Source organism: Molossus molossus, unplaced genomic scaffold (assembly GCF_014108415.1).
Source record: "Molossus molossus isolate mMolMol1 unplaced genomic scaffold, mMolMol1.p scaffold_m16_p_4, whole genome shotgun sequence".
NCBI lineage: Eukaryota > Metazoa > Chordata > Mammalia > Chiroptera > Molossidae > Molossus > Molossus molossus.
In genome coordinates, this window is record NW_023425377.1 from 48,415,316 (window position 1) to 48,433,001 (window position 17,686).

At 51.1% G+C, this 17,686-nt stretch overlaps 1 protein-coding gene across 1 annotated transcript in view; it reads right to left on the reverse strand.

The window, feature by feature from the left end:
• Positions 1-5,535: 5,535 nt before the first annotated feature.
• COL23A1 (collagen type XXIII alpha 1 chain) overlaps positions 5,536-17,686 on the reverse strand; it is a 453,398-nt gene continuing 441,247 nt past the window's right edge. The window contains exons 16-29 of the mRNA XM_036241559.1: positions 17,479-17,556; positions 15,832-15,885; positions 15,157-15,201; positions 14,237-14,326; positions 13,583-13,645; positions 13,206-13,262; positions 12,999-13,025; positions 11,943-12,005; positions 11,805-11,858; positions 11,581-11,607; positions 8,732-8,785; positions 8,101-8,187; positions 6,039-6,077; positions 5,536-5,621 (exon numbers count right to left, since the gene is read on the reverse strand). Of these exons, the coding sequence (XP_036097452.1) occupies positions 5,619-5,621; positions 6,039-6,077; positions 8,101-8,187; positions 8,732-8,785; positions 11,581-11,607; positions 11,805-11,858; positions 11,943-12,005; positions 12,999-13,025; positions 13,206-13,262; positions 13,583-13,645; positions 14,237-14,326; positions 15,157-15,201; positions 15,832-15,885; positions 17,479-17,556 (741 nt within the window). The 3' untranslated portion in view covers positions 5,536-5,618. The remainder of the gene's footprint in view (positions 5,622-6,038; positions 6,078-8,100; positions 8,188-8,731; positions 8,786-11,580; positions 11,608-11,804; positions 11,859-11,942; positions 12,006-12,998; positions 13,026-13,205; positions 13,263-13,582; positions 13,646-14,236; positions 14,327-15,156; positions 15,202-15,831; positions 15,886-17,478; positions 17,557-17,686) is intronic.

Consider the following 17,686-nt stretch of genomic DNA (forward strand, 5'->3'; position numbering starts at 1 on the left):
TGGAGGTTAAGTCAGGTCTCCCAACTAGGCCATTTCCTGGGCCAAGAATATCTACAACATGGGGCAGGATACCAGGAAGTCTCTCCTTCCTGCTCAGAAAAGCCCCTTCATTTCTGCCTCTGGGCCCAGTCTAAGTAATCCTCAATTCATTATCTCAGGCCCCGCCTTAGAGCCCAAGAGGGCAGGGAATGGGAGGAAGTTGCTGAGTTAAAATTTGAACCCAGGACTTCTGGTCAAGATGGCGGCATAGGTAAACTCGGTATCGCATCCTCCCACAACCACATCAAAGTTACAACTAAACTACAGAACAACCATCATTCAAAACCATCTGAAATCAAGCTGAATGGAAGTCCTACAACTACGGAATTAAAGAAGCAGCCAAGTCAATTCTGGTAGGAGGGGTGGAGGCGGAGGGGCTGGTCCCACATCCATGTGTGGCGGATAAAAATCAGGAGGACACCTCTGCTGGGAAGGTCCTCCCTGAGGACTGCGGGATCCCCGTCCCACATCAGGCGCCCAGCTCAGGGTTCTAGTGCCAGGAACAGAAGTCCCCATAACTTCTGGCTGGAAAAACCAGTGGAACTGAGGCTCAGGGAGGCCGAGGTGGCTGGAGCCCCAGGCAGCTCCTCTTAAAGGGCCCGTGCAGGGACTTGTCAGACTCACTCCCTCTAAGCTTGGAGGAGAGGCAGCTGGAGTGGCACCAGAGACATACAGGGAAGAACTGAGTCCTTTGGCATTGGAGCGAGGGCTGGAGAGGGGGCTTTTTCCAGGACAAACATGCTGTCAGAGGCCTTTGTTCCTTTGGTGAGCCCTTCCCTGGGGCGGCAGGCAGCTGCCCTATCTGGGACTCCAGCAACCTGGCTCACACTGGTAGCCCCACCCTGGTGATTCCCTGAGGCCCCGCCCCACCCAGCTTTCAGGCCCACCCAAGCTGTTGCCAGTTGCTTAACTATAGGATTGGCCTGGCTTGGATCCTGCTTTAGGTTTTCCTAAATTTTTTCAAACAAGCAGCATCTGGTCTCAGCTAGCCCCATACCTCTTGTTAAGTAATACATAGAAACAAACACAGGGAGGCAGCCAAAATGAGGAGACAAAGAAACAGGTCCCAAATGAAAGAACAGAACAAATCCCCAAGAAGAGAACTAAGCGAAATGGAGATAAGCAACCTGACAGATGCTGAGTTCAAAATACTGCTTATAAGGATGCTCAATGAACTTAGTGAGAACCTCAGTGAACTTAGGGAGGGCCTCAAGAGCATAAAAAAGGACCAGTCAGAAATGAAGGATGCACAGTCAGAAATGAAGGAGGCACTAACTGAAATAAAGAAGGATTTACACAGATTCAATAGTAAAGTAAAGCCAAGAAGCAAACCATCTATTTGAAATATAAGGAAGCAAAAAACACCCAATCAGAACAGCCAAAAGAAAAAAGAATCCAAAAAAATGAGGATAGTGTAAGGAGCCTCTGGGACAACTTCAAGTGTGCCAACATTCGCATCTTGGGGATGCCAGAAGGAGAAGCGAGAGAATGAGAAATCGAAAACCTATTTGAAACAGTAATGGCAGAAAACTTCCCTAACTTGGTGAAGGAAACAGACATACAAGTCCAGGAAGCACAGAGAGTCCCAAACAAGATGAACCCCAAGAGACCCACACCAAGACACATCATCATCAAAATGCAAAAGGTTCAAGACAAAGAGAGAATCTTAAAAGCAGCAAGAGAAAAGCAATTAATTACCTACAGGGGAGTTCTCATAAGACTGTCAGCTGATTTCTCAAAAGAAACTTTGCAGGCCAGGGAGAGTGGCAAGAAATATTCAGAGTGATGAAAAGCAAGAACCTACAATCCAGATTACTCTATTCTGTCAAGCTGTCATTTAGAATCGATGGCCATATAAAGAGTTTCCCAGACAAGGAAAAGTTAGAGGAGTTTATCACCACCAAACCATTATTATATGAAATGATGAAGGGTCTTTTTGAAGAAAAAGATAAAATATATGAACAAACAAAATGGCAATGAATACATATCTATCGACAATTGAATGTACAAACAAAACGAACAGGCATAACAGAAACATTCTCATAGGTTGCCAGATGGGAGGGGGTTTGGGGGAATGGGTGAAAAATGTGAAGGGATTAAGAAGTGCAAATTGGTTGCTAGACTGACAAACCTCAAAGGGAAAGGAGTTGGGAGTGGGAAGAAATAAACCGAAGAACTTATATGCATAACCAATGGACACGGACAACAATGTGGGAAAAATCGGGAGGGGGACAGGAGTGGGGAGGAGGAGGTCAATGGGGGAAAAATGAGGAACATCTGTAATACATTCAACAATAAAGATAAAAACAAACAAAAAAACAGAAAAATAAAAAGTACCTTCTGTAAAAAAAAAAAAAATTTGAACCCGGGTCATGGTGTTTCTCAATGCAGGCAGCATTGGCATTCTCATTGAGATGATTCATCATGGGGAAGGCCTTTCAGATGTTTGATATCCCTGACCCTGCCCACTGAATGCAAGGAGTGTCCCCCAGTCTTTGTGACAACCAAAAGCATCTCATGTAGTTTCCTAGGGATCAGGAGGAGGCAGATCTGGGTCAGCACACTATTCTCATGGTGTAGGAATTTTTATGATTAGTTTAGCTGCCATGGCACACAGTGGGTTCAAAAATGTGCTTCCCTTTCTTCTGGAAGGGGGTAATTTCTTGGCAGGAAGATATGAAACCCTTGATCCTTAACGCTCAGCTGTGAGGCAGGGCACTCGCATGTCTCAGCTGGGAGCTTGAGAAAGTCATTCACTCTTCTGTAGCCTCTTGTCCCCACCTCAAGCTCTTGGAACAATCTGTAGGCTCTGAAATTTGCCGTTTGCAGCTGAAAAATTTGCAGACCTGAGGATACACTGTGTGAGGCCACAAGAGGGCAGCAATGGGCCATGACTGGCCTTGTCCTACTCAAAGGAGCAGGAAGGGGACCCCCTCTTATCTGGGTAAGAGGAAACATGTGGTTTCTTCCCCAAAAAGGATCTGCCTGCTAGTCACCCAGTGTCATGGAGCTGCTTAGAGACTCTGTACACTAAGTGATTTCGGAAAGATAATCCTGGTTGTTTATCCCTAGGCAGATGACTACTCCCTCAGAGCCTTGGTTTCCCAACATGTAAAATAAAAAAAGTGACATGAATCACATAGGCTCCCTCCTTCACAGGGCTGTTGTGGGGATCCATGAGGTACTTGGGTGGAGGGAAGAGCGAATTTACAAACTGTAGAATGCAATAGATTTGTGAGGTTATGTTGGAACACCAAAGAACAGTTGGACAGCTTGTGATGTTCATCAGTCATCACAGCCCCACTGTTTCTCCTCCTTTTCACACTTTCGGCTTCCCTGGTGACCCAGACAACTGGCTAAGCAGTGGGCCTGCCACTTATCACCAGCAACTGAGGCAGACAGAGGTGAGGACTTGACACAGTCCTCTTAGTCCGTGTGTGGCTGGGCCTCTTCTGCTTAGTGAGGACACTTAGTGGGGGTCAGGGGGACTACCCAAATGGTGGCCCTCCTTAGGCCTCAGTTCTTGGAAGGAGAAGGCCTGGGATGGTGTCACTGTAGGCCCCTTCTTGTCTTTACCATCCCAGATGTGCTTGGTTTTGTCATCTGTGAAATGGGCATATTCGCTGGGTCCCTCTCTCAGGGTTGTTATAAGGACCGGCTGGAATAAGTGTTGTAGAATGCTTTGCAAGACTATGGCCCTTGTTTGGTCTTAGAGTGGGGAGGAATCAGAATCATGGGAACTGCCAGGTGCCTGCCCTGCCCTGGGTTCTTGTATTCCATGTAGTTAGTTCTCATTAAACATAGTTGGATTGTAGGCGTCACTGACCTTTTTACAGATGAGGTGGCAGGTTGAATTTTCTAAGAGGGCTGCAACAAGATCTACCCACATTTTTTCCTTAAAATATGAAGTTGACACTTTTCCCTTGAAAACTTGACCATTGATTATAGCAGGAAGTGACACCACATGAATTCTGAGTCTTGGCCATGAAAGGTGACACAGCTTTCACCTGGTTCACCATGGAACATTCACTCTTGGAATCCAGCATGAGGAACCCAGACCACATGGAGAGGCCAGGGCTAGGTGTCTGGCTATCTGACCTCCAGCTGACAGCCAGCATGAACCGGCAGGTGTGGCAGAGCTTGAGCCACAGCCACCTAGCTGATCCCATTAACCCAAGAACTGTTAAGAAGTATACATGATCATTGTTTTAACGCAACAAGTTCTGGGGTGATTTTCTAGGTAGCAGTTGTTGGTCACTTTGCTCAGTGATGTGACTGTCCAGAAGGCTCAGCTGGTACATGGTAGGACTAGGCCTTCAGTCTGTATCTTCCAAACTCCAAACCCCATTTTTGCCCTAACCCTGAACTACTTCTTCTGGTTTTTGGGGTGGCTCTGACCCAGGGAGAGTTCCCTGTCCCTCCTTTGCAATGACCAGGCTGAAACCTCAGCCAGAGGTGCCCCAGGGACAGTCTTCAAGGACAGACACAACCAGACACAAATTTATGGTTTATTACACAGAGCAGTATCCATCCACACAGAGAGGGGAGGCAAGTAGCTGGGCCAGAGTTGGTGGCTGGGGACCTTTGTCAGAGGTGGGGAAGCCTTTCCTTAGAGCACTGATTCTTAGGTCGCCGGCTCCTGCTTGGGCTGACTAGGAACAACATTGAGGTTCTCTTCATCTGCACAGTTCACCTAGCGGACTGCTTTTAGCTACCTAACTGGAGTTCTCTGGGGTGGGAGACTGGGACTAGTGACACCCAAACTCTGAGCTGGAGGCCCATCTCCTCAGGCTGTCAAAGTCTCATCACAGTCCTGCTTGCGGGGAGGGCCAGGGGGAGATAGACAGGAAGCAGCAGCTACTCCAGCATAGGCCTCTTTATCTTCTACACTCGGGGACCATGGGGCTCCCTGTAGTTGGGTCCATGTAGTGGTGATCACAGTGCTTGGCCTGTACTCCTGGCCAGAGGACATGTGTTCTCATTCAGGCTGGCTTCCTGAAGCCTAATGAACTTGGTGAGAGCTAGACCTACTTGGAGTGCTTTCTACAGCTCAGCTCCCAGTGCCCAGCTGTAAGTGCTAGGCAGGAGTTTTGTTCTGCCTTGGTTAACCAGGGTCCAGGAGGGTTTGAGAGGGTGGGCAGCTGGCTCTGGCTGAAGAGCCATGAGCAGCTTCAGTGGTCGTCTGTATTCCATGTGGCCCCCAGGGGGGCTTTGGAGCTTCAGGGGGCAGGCTTTTGTAGGGCAGCCGGGCAGCCGGGCAGCCAGAGTCTCTCTGCTAATCAGGCCCAACCTGGCATCTTTGCAGCCTCATCTGAGCCAGGCACCTTCACCTTCGTCTCCTTCCCAGGAGAGCCAAGTCCTGTGGTTGTCCCTCAAGTACACAGTTCCCCAATTGCCTGTCCATGTTCCTGCCAGCTTCACATGCTGATCGTTCTGGGGCTGGGCTGGGCACACACTCAAAGGTTAAAGGCCACAGGTAGTGCATTCCATGAAAAAAGGTCAATATATTACTGTTTTGTTTTTACAAGAATTAAAAATGTCCACACAGGTCTCTATAGGTTGTGGCTGGGTACTGAGGATCACTGGAAAAGGAGAGAACGACTGAAGGTGAGGAGGGGCCCCCTCCCTGGTCTGGACCTCATCCATCCTGCCCATTTCCTCAGAAAATGGCAGGCCCCCATCGCCTAGTCCCAGGCTCCTGGCTTCCACCCTCTCTCAGGGGGACAGTTTGGACAAAGTTCCAGGGGCCACTGATGGCTTTGCACTGGCTGAGTCAGGTGCTGAGTGACCCTGTGCAACCAACAGGGTGGGCTGTGCATAATTACCCAGGATTATGGCCCCAAACCTGAGGCCACACCAACACCATGGGAGTGTCAAAACTAGGTCTATGACACCTGGCTATTTAGTCACTGTGTAGGGAGCTGGAAGATACCCACCCCCAGGCCCCTCTTGTCCTCTGACTCCTCTCTGTCTGTCCTAGAGACTCCCCTGCAAAGTACCTTATGCCAGCAGCCAGGCACGGGCAGCCCGTCAGTACCCTGGAAAGGAAGAAGTTTTTAGTGATGGGGGCAGGGGCTTGTCAGCTCTCTATGCTGGCACATTCCTGCCCAGGGTGTAGGGATGTACAGCTCAGGGAGCTACCATGTGAGGTTGCTGGACCCCATTGAAACATGACCCAAATGCCTGCCTGTTCACCCAGGCAACCTAGTCATGGGACAGACCACTCCTCACTGCACTTGTCCTGAGTGTACCCCTATGGGGCTTTGTTGGGACACCTGTGCAGTGCGTAGAACCAGGAGGACATTGGAGTACTGGGCTTATGCTGGACATCTGCTGAGGGGCTGCATGGCTTCCTGCCTGGTGGGCCATGACAGTGGCTCTAGACCAGGGGTGGGGAACGTCTGGCCTGTGGGTCATATATGGCCCTTGAGATCAGTACCAGCTAACATCACACGCTTCACCAATGAGAAACAGTTCCAGCCATCACATTAGGGGTGAGTTAATTAAATGTTTGACCAAATATAGCAGGCTAATTTTTAAGCTGATAATTTTGTATGGCCCACAAATGATGTTATCAATATCCAAATGGCCCTTGGCAGAAAAAGGTTCCTCACCCTTGCTCTAGTTCCTCACTCTGGGGGCCTGAGAGTTTTCAGGAATCGAAGGGTGTATGGATGATTTAGGAAGTGGGATCCCCCTGCATGTGGCCCATTCTGGTCTCTGTGTCTGGATCTGAGCCACAGGGGTCAGGAGGAGGCCAGCAGGGTGGAACCTGGGCAGGGATTATCTGGAAGCTATCAGTCATTATAGCTCAGCAATCAGAGTAAGTGGGGGGTGGGGTTGGGGGCGTCCTCAGACGGTCTAGAAGATGGGGGATGGAGAGGGATAAAGGCTGACTTATTATCCCTGGTGGAACCTGGGGCAAGAACATTCCCATTCTGTCCAATGTGCATCTGGCAGGGTGCAGGCTGGGGTCTGGGGGTGGTGGGGAGGGGCAGGCAGGATTGAGGGGCAGGGCAGATGACAGCAAAGCATAGCCCAGCACACAACAGGCCAGGCCACGTACTGCAGGGCAGGCCCCTAGAACAGTCCAGTGCCCCTTGCTTGCTTCTGCATTTAGGATTTTACTGTTTCGAAGACACAGGCTTCGAGTCTTGGAGGGAAGTATTGGTACAGGGGCTGGATCTGCAGGGCTGCCCTGTTCCGTGCTGTACTTGGTACTTTTTTGTTTGCTAACCACTCAGATTTTCATGTCTTTTTCTCATTGCTTCTTCAAAACCATCTGAAGGTGGGATTAGCACCCCCATTGTATGGATAAGGAGACTAAGGAACAGAGGGCTTAGTGACTCACTCAAGAACAGAGGACTGGGCCTCTGGGGGTCCCTGTCCCTGACCTCCCTTTAGAAGTTGGCTACACACATGGCTGCAGGTCCCTCTCCCCATGCCCCTGACAGGGGTAGCCAGGTATGAATATCTAGTCAGGTATGAATATGGAAACTCAGCTGTCTTGTTTTCCGTCTTTCTGAGCTCCACTGAAATAGGTTACCTCCACTGCCTTTTAGAAAAAGGGAACAACTTTGGGTGTTTCAGGCACTGGGTTGGGTGGGCTGTCACAGCTGTGCTAACAGAGCAGGAGAAGAGAAGGCTGTGGGAGCAGGGAAGGGAGGGGTCAGAGGAATGTGGATGAGAGGTACGGGGCAGCATGGGGCCACCCAGAGCAGAAAAAGCCTCCTCCTGGATAGGACAGACACCCCGAGAGGTAAGGGTGGTCCCACCCTCCTTTGAGGACAGAGAAATGGAATAAAGAAGTGCAATGACCTCAGCCAACAGACTCTGCCCCTGGCCAGGTCTCCCTTTCTATAGACAGGGCGGATCTCCCAAGCTTCACCCATGGTGGGGTCAGGACCAGAGCAGAGGACCCTCTGTGATGTCAGTGTAAGCATCCCAGGGCAGGGCCAGCGTGGCCTCTGGTACTTGTAGCTGAGCTCTGAGAACAGGGGAAATGCTGCCAAGAGGCAGCAAAGTCCTTCACTGTGGCTCCCCTCCGGCTCTGACACATACCACAGGGCATGGCTGGTCCAGGCCTGGTGGTCCTGGCTCGCCCTTCTGGCCCTTCACTCCTTTCCGGCCAGGGATGCCTCGCTCCCCCTGCACAAGAAGGGAAACAGAGGTGTGGCTATGGCTGCCATGCCTAGGATGTCTCCAGCAACTCTGAGAGTTGGGCCTGGGGCTGACAGCCACCTGCCTGTTACCCCGATCCCAGTCTCTACCTGTCCACCCTGCTTCTTTCTGCCTCCTTCTTTTCTATTTTTATTTATTTTTTTGTTAATCCCCACCTGAGCATATTTCTCCATTAATTTTTAGATAGAGTGGAAAGGAAGAAGAGGGACAAAGAGTGAGAGAGAAACATTGATATGAGAGAGATATATCAATTGGGTGCCTTCCACATAACCCCAACTGGGTCCAGGGATTGAACCTGCAACCTAGGTACATGCCCTTGATCAGAAATTGAATCCTTGACCCTTTGGTCTATGGGCCGACCCTCTAACCACTGAGCCAAACTGGCCAGGGCTCTGCCTGCTTCTTGCCTCCCATGTCCTTTCTGTCTCTTCCCTCTTCTTCACCTGCCTCCCTCCTTCTGTCCTCTTGCCCCATCTCCTGTCCAGCTGCCCCCACTTTCTACTTTTCCCACCTTCTCTCCACGCTCGCTCTGGTCGCCTTTCTCTCCTCGGGGTCCAGGGAAACCCTGACAAAAGAATTAAAGGTTAAACCTGAAAATGAAGTTTGAGGTTTACGCCTCTTATCTGTCCATCTCTGCCCCCTCCCTCCATATTCGTGGTACAAGCTGGTCCAGCCTCAACACCTAGGTGACATATATGCTGGGTACAGGCTGGTTTAGGGAAATGCATGCCTTTAGGACACCAGCAGAATTCCTCTGAAGCAGAGCACTGTCAGAGACTGGATGGAAGCCCCAGGGAGAACCGCTGGCCAAGGGCCTTCACTTATGTCATAGTCAGATGCAGCTGGCATTGACCAGACGTGGCTGGGGACAGAGACCCAGGAAACCTATGTAAGTTTATGACACCAAGAAATGATAACCTCTGTTCTCTGGCCTTGGCTCAAACTCTTGTACACCCACTCATCCATTTGTCCATCTGTCTGTCCATCTAACCACCATTTCTTTTTTTTTTTTTTTTATCTTCACCGAAGACATTTTTTCATTTTTTGTTCAGATAGAGTGGGAGGGAGAGAGAGGAAGAGAGAGAGAAACATTGACATGAAAGGGACACATCAAGTGGCTGCCTCCCACATGACCCAACCAGGGCCGGGGACAACTGCAACCGAGGTATGTGCCCTTAGTGGGAACCAAACCCGGGTCTCTGTGGACCACAGGCCACACTCTAACTGCTGAACGAAACCAGCCAGGGCTATCCAACCACCATTTCTAAGCATCCACTATGAACGGGACTCGGGCCTGGAAGTTGGGAACAGAGAAACAGATTTGATGTGTTTCCTCTTGAATTTATTATGTGGTTTATGTTCTATATCTTATTATCATAAAATTCTTGCTGGCTGGGGAAAGGCTGTCCCTTCCAGAACAAATCAGTTCTTAGAGATGGCAAAGGGCTAGTCTGGGATGCAAACCAAGCAATGCCCCAGCCACCCCCTTTATCTGCCTCTCGTGCACCAGAACAATATTTCCCCTGTCCAAAATTGCCTGCTGCTGTCCCAGAGAGCAGGCAACCAGAGGCTGCCCCTATAGCTGACACCTGCTGGAATTATTTAAACTGGCCAATTCTAATCTGTTTCCCCTGCCCTGCCTTTCCCACAGAAAATCCAATGAAAGCTCTGACCTATGCTTTTCCTGCTCCTTTTTGCCTCCAGACCAAACCTGGTGGTTCCCCATGAGGCCCTTCATGCCCTTCTCTTGAGAAATGTAAGTAATAAATTCTTTGAAAGGCATTGATCTCTTTGTGTCATCACTCAATCACCTTCATAAATTAAAACCCCATGGGTACAAATGTGATACTTCTCTCACATGGCAGGCAGTGGGTACAGAAGGTGATCAATGCTCCATGACAGGAGTGAAACAAATGCCATGGGGTCCCAGGGAGAGAGGCTTTTCTGTCCAGGTGGGAGATCAGAGAAGGCTTCTGAGCAGACTCCCCATTTCATCTGGGCCTGGAGAAGTGGGTGCCAGCAGTTTGCCAGGTAGAACAAGTGGGTGTGGCTTTGAGATGACACTCTGAGCTCTGGGCCTCCCAGAAGGCAGCTCTGGCCATGGAGTCTTTAGCTGTGCCCTGACTACCTCCCTGGGTCCAGATGTTTTTTTCTCCTGACCCTTCTCATGGATGGAACATGGCCCTTCCAGTCAGAAACTCAGGTTAGAGTTCTTCCTCTTCCTTGTCTGCAGTTGCTCTTCAGAGTTACATTTTCTCCTTAAAGTCTAGGGTAGACACCGTAAGCCTTGCAGCCCTGTATCTGGTCACCATTTCCCTTCCAAGGGCTACTTGATTTTCCTGGGGACCCCCTTTCTTTCTCATACCTCACTGACTTCACCCTCAGCTCCAGGATGGAGCATGTGATCAGGCTTGGCCAGTTGGAGTACTGCATTTCTCTGGCCAAGTGGAATTTCAGCATTGACCCAAATGGGGCCAATGAGAGTTGATGACACTTTTTTTTTCTCCTTTTTTTATTTTTTAATTTTTTTTTTGGTATGTGCCCCTATCAGGAACTGAACCTGGGACTCTCTGGTCCGCAGGCCAATGCTCCAACTGCTGAGCCAAACCGGCCAGGGCATGATGTTACTTTTTCTAAAAGAGTAGAGAGTGAGACAGATAGTCTTTCTCCAGAATTTGGGCCTGGAGAAATGCAGGTCTGGAGCTCTTGGCTCCATCTCATTATCATGTGGAACTTGGAATGATGTCCACAGAGTAATTACAGACACAAGAGGGGGCGAGAGGTTGTGTTGTGTTAACACACTTGAGCCCTGGATCCATGTGCTGTACCTCTGGATTTTTCAGTATGAGTCAGTTTAAACCAGTTTCTGTCTCTTGCTACCAACAGACGCTTGATCTAGTCAACATTGGACTAATACTTTCACTCCTCTCCTTCCCACAATATTTCCTTAGCTGAAGCCTCATAATCTCTCACCAGGATATTGTGATAGGCTCCTTACTGCTTTTCACACTTCCCTGCTCCAATGCATCATCCATCTATCATCTATTCACCTACCATTCATCCGTCTGTCCGTCTGTCCATCCATCCATCCATCCATCCATCCATCCATCCATCCATCCATCCATCTGTCCATCCATCCATCCATCCATCCATCCATCCATCCATCCATCCAGCACCTATTCTGGGCAGTGCATGGGACTTGGCACTGGGAACGTAGGGGAAACGGGCAGCTGTAGTCCCAGCCCTGGGAAGGGGGTTACTTACACCCAAACCAATCAGATCAGGTTACTGTATGTGTAGCATGAGGGCAGACGTTATACACAGGAGGGACCTGATCACAGAGAATAGTGAGATACTTACATCTAGTCCTGGTTCCCCGGGTCTGCCCTGAGGAGAGACAGAGAAGGTGTGAGGAGGCTGGGATGGGGTGCTGGGAGCATAATTGGTGGGTATTTCAGCCCTGTAAGTTATCCACAAGCATGGCTTGAACTATGGCCCTGAAGTGCAGAGGTTGAAACCCCAGGGCTGAGTGACACCACAGATGTGCAATCATATTTGGGGGTGGGGTAAAGAAAGGTGGTTACCTTTTCTCCTTTGGTTCCTGGCAGCCCAATAAGGCCTAGTGGGCCAGCTGGCCCCTGGATGAAAAAGGAATGAATTAAGAGGCATGATGGTTACAGGAATTAGCACCTCTAAGGACAAACAAGGCTCATGACACTCACAGGCAGGCCGCTGGGGCCTCTCTCCCCTGACTCTCCCTTCTCTCCCTTTGCTCCATCCAAGCCCTGGAAGTGAAGGGGGGCACCAGTCAGGCAGAAAGGGTCAGACAGATGGAAGGACAGGGATTCTTGGGGCCTGTGGAGGCCCAGGTGTGCAGGGCAGAGGGACAGACTCCAGGTTCTGACAGGTCTGGCCCTGGCTTCCTTTATGTGTAAATAATCAAAATGAGCTTTGGGTGTGAGCATTTTACCTTTTCCTGCACATGGGCTATCTCAGTACTCATGTAGGTGGTTGTAGTTATACAGATGAAGAAAGAGAGGCACAGATGGGGCAGGGATGGGCCCAGCTGCACAGCAAGCAAGCACAGGATTGACTACCAACTGAGTTTCTGAGCCCCACCCTTGGACTCCATCCCTGACAACATCTGCCTCTTCTAAACATAATCTGGGGAGGCCTTGGGACAAAGCAGAACTAGAAGCAGCACATCTGGTAGGCCGCATGCTTGGCCCACTGAGCTCTGGGAGTCCATGACTCTGAGCCCCCAAGTTGGCTTCTGAGCTGGGGAAGCAGAGATGTGTGCTCCCTCAGGGTAGGGCAAGCAGTGAGGCCAGGTGGCCTCCCCATCTGTGTGGCCCCTGTGGCAGGGCACATGGTTAGGCCACACGCATGGTTTTAGTTTAAAGAACAGAGGACACAACCTTATGGAGTAGTACACGCCAAATCCAAGATTTCATGTCAAGGCTTGGGCATTTGAGAGACAGATGTGCATGTGGGGGAAGGGGAAGGTGCAGAGAAGGGGGAGATGCACAGTGAGGAGGGAAAAACAGTGGACTGGGGCCTGGACAGAAGAAGAAGGGGAAATAACAGAGCCCCAACTGTGGGCATGAAGGAGCACAAGCCCTAGGGGACTCAGAATGTTCAGGCCCTGGGAAGATGCAGGGCAGGTCTAAGGCCAAACATGGGGCCCTCACTTGGCCTATTAGCAAGACTTTCTGGAACTGTCCAGGCTGTGAATCTGAAGCAAGTAGGGGTGTTTTCACACATGCTCTAGAACTCACCTTGGGACCCTGGATTCCCTGAAGGCCCTGGAGGAGGAGAGAGCAGATCAGGGCCAAGGCCCTCTTGTAGTGGTCATGAGGGCTTGCAGGCCACTCACTGGCCTCTGTGGATTTGACCTCCGGGGCCCTCCAAGCCCAGATCCTGGCTCTGCCCTCCTTGCCTGATATGTCTCCTCCCCCTAGCTGCTTCAAGCCAAGCATTCTTACCATGGGACCTGGGGGACCAGGGGGGCCGGGGGGCCCTGGCTCCACTATGATCTGGGCCTAGGAAAAGGTTGGAAGTGGATTAGTTACAAACTACCTCGTCATCCTTCACCCACCCACACTTGAACTTGTGGGACATTGAAGGAGCACTCCCTGGCACCAGGCCCTGAGCCATTGCTTCTTGCCCTTACTGCCTGGTGGGGACCCAGCGCTGGCATTTGGGTTCTCAAATGGGTCTTAAGTAGAGGACACAACCTGAGGTTCCCCCTCCCCTACCCTGGGTCTGGTTAGGCCAGGTGGCCCTGTTCTCCCAAAACTTGGGGCTCCAGCTGGCCTGGGCTGGGCACTGGGGGGAGACCCTGGTCCTCAGCAGTCCTTACCAGGCTCTCTGGTAGGTTGTCAGATGCTGGCTCTCCCTTCTCCCCCTTGGGGCCGTGGGCACCCTGTAGGATAGGATGGCCTTGAGTTCTTTCTGTCCATCACCAGATCACCACCCACAGTGATCAGTACCTCCCCTCCCCTCCCCCATAAGGCTTCTGGCAGCAGAAGACCGATGATCAAAATGACAATAATGGTGACAGCAAGTATTTATAGGGTATCAGCCCCCATTCTCAGGTCTGTCTGTATATTCCTTCATGGGAATGGGAAATTATCACACCAATTTTAGAGGTGGGGAAACTGAGGCCCAGGGGGGTTAGGTTGTTTGTGCAGGGTTCCAGTCAGTAAGAAATGAAACAGGATGCAAACCCAGGCAGCCAGAGCTGTAGTATAACCACTGCCAACTCACTTCCACCGGCTAGGGCCTCCTTATTTCACCTTTACAGAGGCCTTGGGAGATAGGTAGTAGGTCCTTCTACAGGTGAGGAAATGGGGGCTCAGAGTCTGAGCAGTGTGGGCTGGGAGTTCAAGCTTCCTTTCAAAGGCCGTATGGCCCGGGACTGGACTGAGACTGTAGGGCCCCAGTTGCCAGCAGACACACATGCACTTTGGGACCTGACACCCGGCAAATAGGGTAGGTGGGCCTAACCACTTACTGGGAGGCCAGACAGGCCCATTTTGCCTGTTTCCCCTTTGGGTCCAGTTGGCCCAGTCTCTCCTGGGTCTCCTTTTGGTCCTTTGGGGCCCTGAAAGCCACACGAACAAGGGGTCAGTGGGGCAGCAGGCACTCCCTCCCCCTACTCTGACAGGTCCCCAGAGCTTTGTTCAGGCCAGTCCAGACCCTCACTTCCACATTATGGGATCCTGCCTCCAGGTCAAGTGGCAAATGCATTGAAGGGCCTAGACAGAGACAGGGAGCACCCCGACACCTGCCTTACTGCACACAGGGGTGCAGGGTGGGGTGGAGGTGGAGGAAGTGGAGCCAGTGGGACTGGGCAGCCATGAGGGGGCACTGTGGGGTTCCAGGTCAACCCTGTGCTCACCTCTCAGGAGTCAGTGATGGGAGCCCCCTACAATCAACCAACCATCCACACAGTCACCTTCCGGCCACTGCATTCCTTCACTCAACCAATTGTGTAACATCCACACTGTGCCACACACTAGGGACAAAGTGCTAAAGCCACACCCACAAATGTCAAGTGACACTCATGGACACTATGATGTCTATGTAGGATTGCACATGTGGATACTTACAATAATACTAATAATGACAATAATGCTATTAGCTAATATTCAAATACTCTTTGCTACATGGCTCCAGGAACTGCTCTAAGTTTTCCATACACAGAGTTATTTAACCCTCACAACAGCCCTGTTACCACCTTCACCTGTGGATGAAGAGCAGGGGCTGCCAGAAAGTGAGCAGCTTGCCCAAGGCCTAAGGGCAGAACCAGGATTTGCACACAGGTGGCACATTTTGTTCTCTAACTCTGTACACACACACACACACACACACACACACACACAGCACGACACTTGGTACCAGTATCACCAAGAAAATAAAAGGCCCAGAGACCTTCTCTCCATTGGTTCCTGGAGCACCAGGCAATCCAAGCTCACCCTGGAAGGGAACAGACAGCAAGAGGGGTTATGGTGTCCCATGGCCCCCGAGGGGGATCTGCAGGTTGAGTCCCTGCAGTTATACCTCTAGGAAGGTGCCCACTGGGTACCCAGCATGGTGCCAGGAGCTGGTCACCTCCACTCCTCCATGTCCTCAGCTCCTATAGGTAGATATAGCTCAGGACTATAATCTGTTGGCTGGTAGATTACAGTTTGGAAGTTGAGGCTTGGAGGGTTAAATGACTTGTTCCAGGCCACACAGCCCAGGGACGATGGTGGTGCCAGGCCTGTCTGATTTTACAGTCTTGGGCTCTTTCTTCTGAGCTGGATGGGCAGGGTGTAATGATGCATACAGGACATAGGAAAGGCCATGTTATCTATGGGACTTTGTGATGTCATGAGGGGCCAATTTATGGGTTTCAACATGTGAATCAAATTTCCCAGGGCTTAGTGTAACTAGGGCTGGGAAGAAGGCACCCTGCTTGATTAGGAAGTAATTCCTTTCTTTGAGCCTCCAGAGGCCAGGTTGGGACACGGGGAGACCAGCAGAGGGGGCACAGTAGAGGGGAGAGGGGAGGTGGGCTCTGGAGACAACAGGCTTGAGGGACCACACAGCTGCATGTGCACTGACCTTGGCTCCGGGGATTCCTGGTGGCCCTGGGGGCCCTGGTGGGCCAGGAGGACCCTGTGTGCAAAAGTCAAGCCGGTAAGTGTTTAGGCAGGGCCTCTGCTCACTGCTGGTTCATCCCTTCCACTCCAGAGGGTCACATCCCTGTTTAGCTGGCCTGCAGCAGGGTCAAGGGCCTAATTCCCACCCAACCAGTTCAGGCCCCGTGTCTTGAAGAGTCCTGGGAGGAGGCACCAAGCGTCAGGTAAGATATCACAGTATCTACTACCACGGAGAGCCTAGAATCTTCTGCCCTCAGAGCTTATTTCCCCAAATCTAGATTTCTTTGCAGCACTGCCTTGCTCAAGATCCCGTGGTGGCTCCCTATTGCCTCTTGAAGCTGGCATTCAATGCCAGCCCAGAACTGCGTCCCCAACAATGGCTCAACACTGCCTTCTCTACTTCTCTGTGACCTCTCTGGCTATTGGCTCTGTTGCCTGTTGTCTTCTTGCCCCAGGGAGTCCCTGGGTCACTCAGGGAGGGAATGGCATCTTTAGTCTCTAGGTCTGATGCAACTCCCAAGCTGCTATGTTGACCTAGGCTTCCAGAAGGCTGCCTGCTCACCATGGCTCATCACTGCTCCACAAACTCATGTCCCCTGCCAAAGGCCACACTCAATCCAGTCCCTCAGCCCCGAAAGTTCCAGTCCTTGCCCCTCTACCTCCTCTTACCAACCTGTTCCTTCTTTGTTATCAGCTCTATTGAGGTGTCCCCAGTCTTACAATCTTCCTTTATTCTACCCACTCTCCTCTAGGCCCACACTTAACCCCTACCTTCCCTGTGGCCTGTCTGCCTCCAGCTGTCCCCACACCCACTTTTTGTTCATCCTCCACACCATTCCCCAATATGAGGTTCAAGAATCAGCTATAGGTGCCTGCTGCTCACCCAATGGAGTCATCATCCCAGTCTGGCACCCCAAATTTACTTCCTGCCTTCCTGTACTCATATAACTTCTCCCATGCGGCTCTTAGCCAGCCCAGGACACTCCATGCAAGTACACACCCTCGGGCCATGTCACACCACACCATGCCACACCATGCAGGCTTGAGGTGGGCTACGGTTACCATCACCTTGTACTTCTTTGAGGTCTGTGGGAAATAACTGGAATTGAAGCTCAGGTGGGGTCAGGTGCTGTCCTGTCTGGTCTCTAATGACTGTCTCTCACTCCAGCTCCCTGGCATCCAACCTCTCTTCCACTGGTTATGTGTCCCAAGTTTTCTGGGCAGGTCTCACAGGTTACATATCTCCCAAGGCTCTGGGGCAGCCCTTGCCACTCATCCTCCCCCAGCGGTCATTAGAAGTCCTAGCCTTCTAGCCTGAATTCTCCAAGAAGGCCCCAGGAGGCCCTGCTGGGACTGGACACCAGGAAATGCTGTACCCCTCCCCCTTTTGCTTTGACCTCTGGGAAGCTTGGGGCCACATGAGCCACATTCATAGCAGCTCTCTAACTATCTTGTTTGGTCTCAACACAGCACCTGGTGAAGTTGGGGTTTTTGTGCTAAAACTACCTCTGGGCCCTTGTGTGCAGAGTATGGGATTAATACACAAAGTGAGTAGTTATTCCCTTAGGAAATGAACAGCAAGGTGCATCTGGTTCAACAGGAACCCTACCTTAAGGGCATCCAAGATCCTGCCATCGTAGTCAATCACCACTGTGTCTCCTTGCTCACCCTTGAGGCCTTGGGGACCCTGAGGCAGGAAGAAGAGGAAGGTGTCAGGGAGGAGCTACGTTGGCACATGAAGTGGTAGCTGTCTCTGTATCTCACCCAAAGACCCCAGTAACCGGAGCTACATGCAGTCTGGGGTAGTGGCTCAGCTC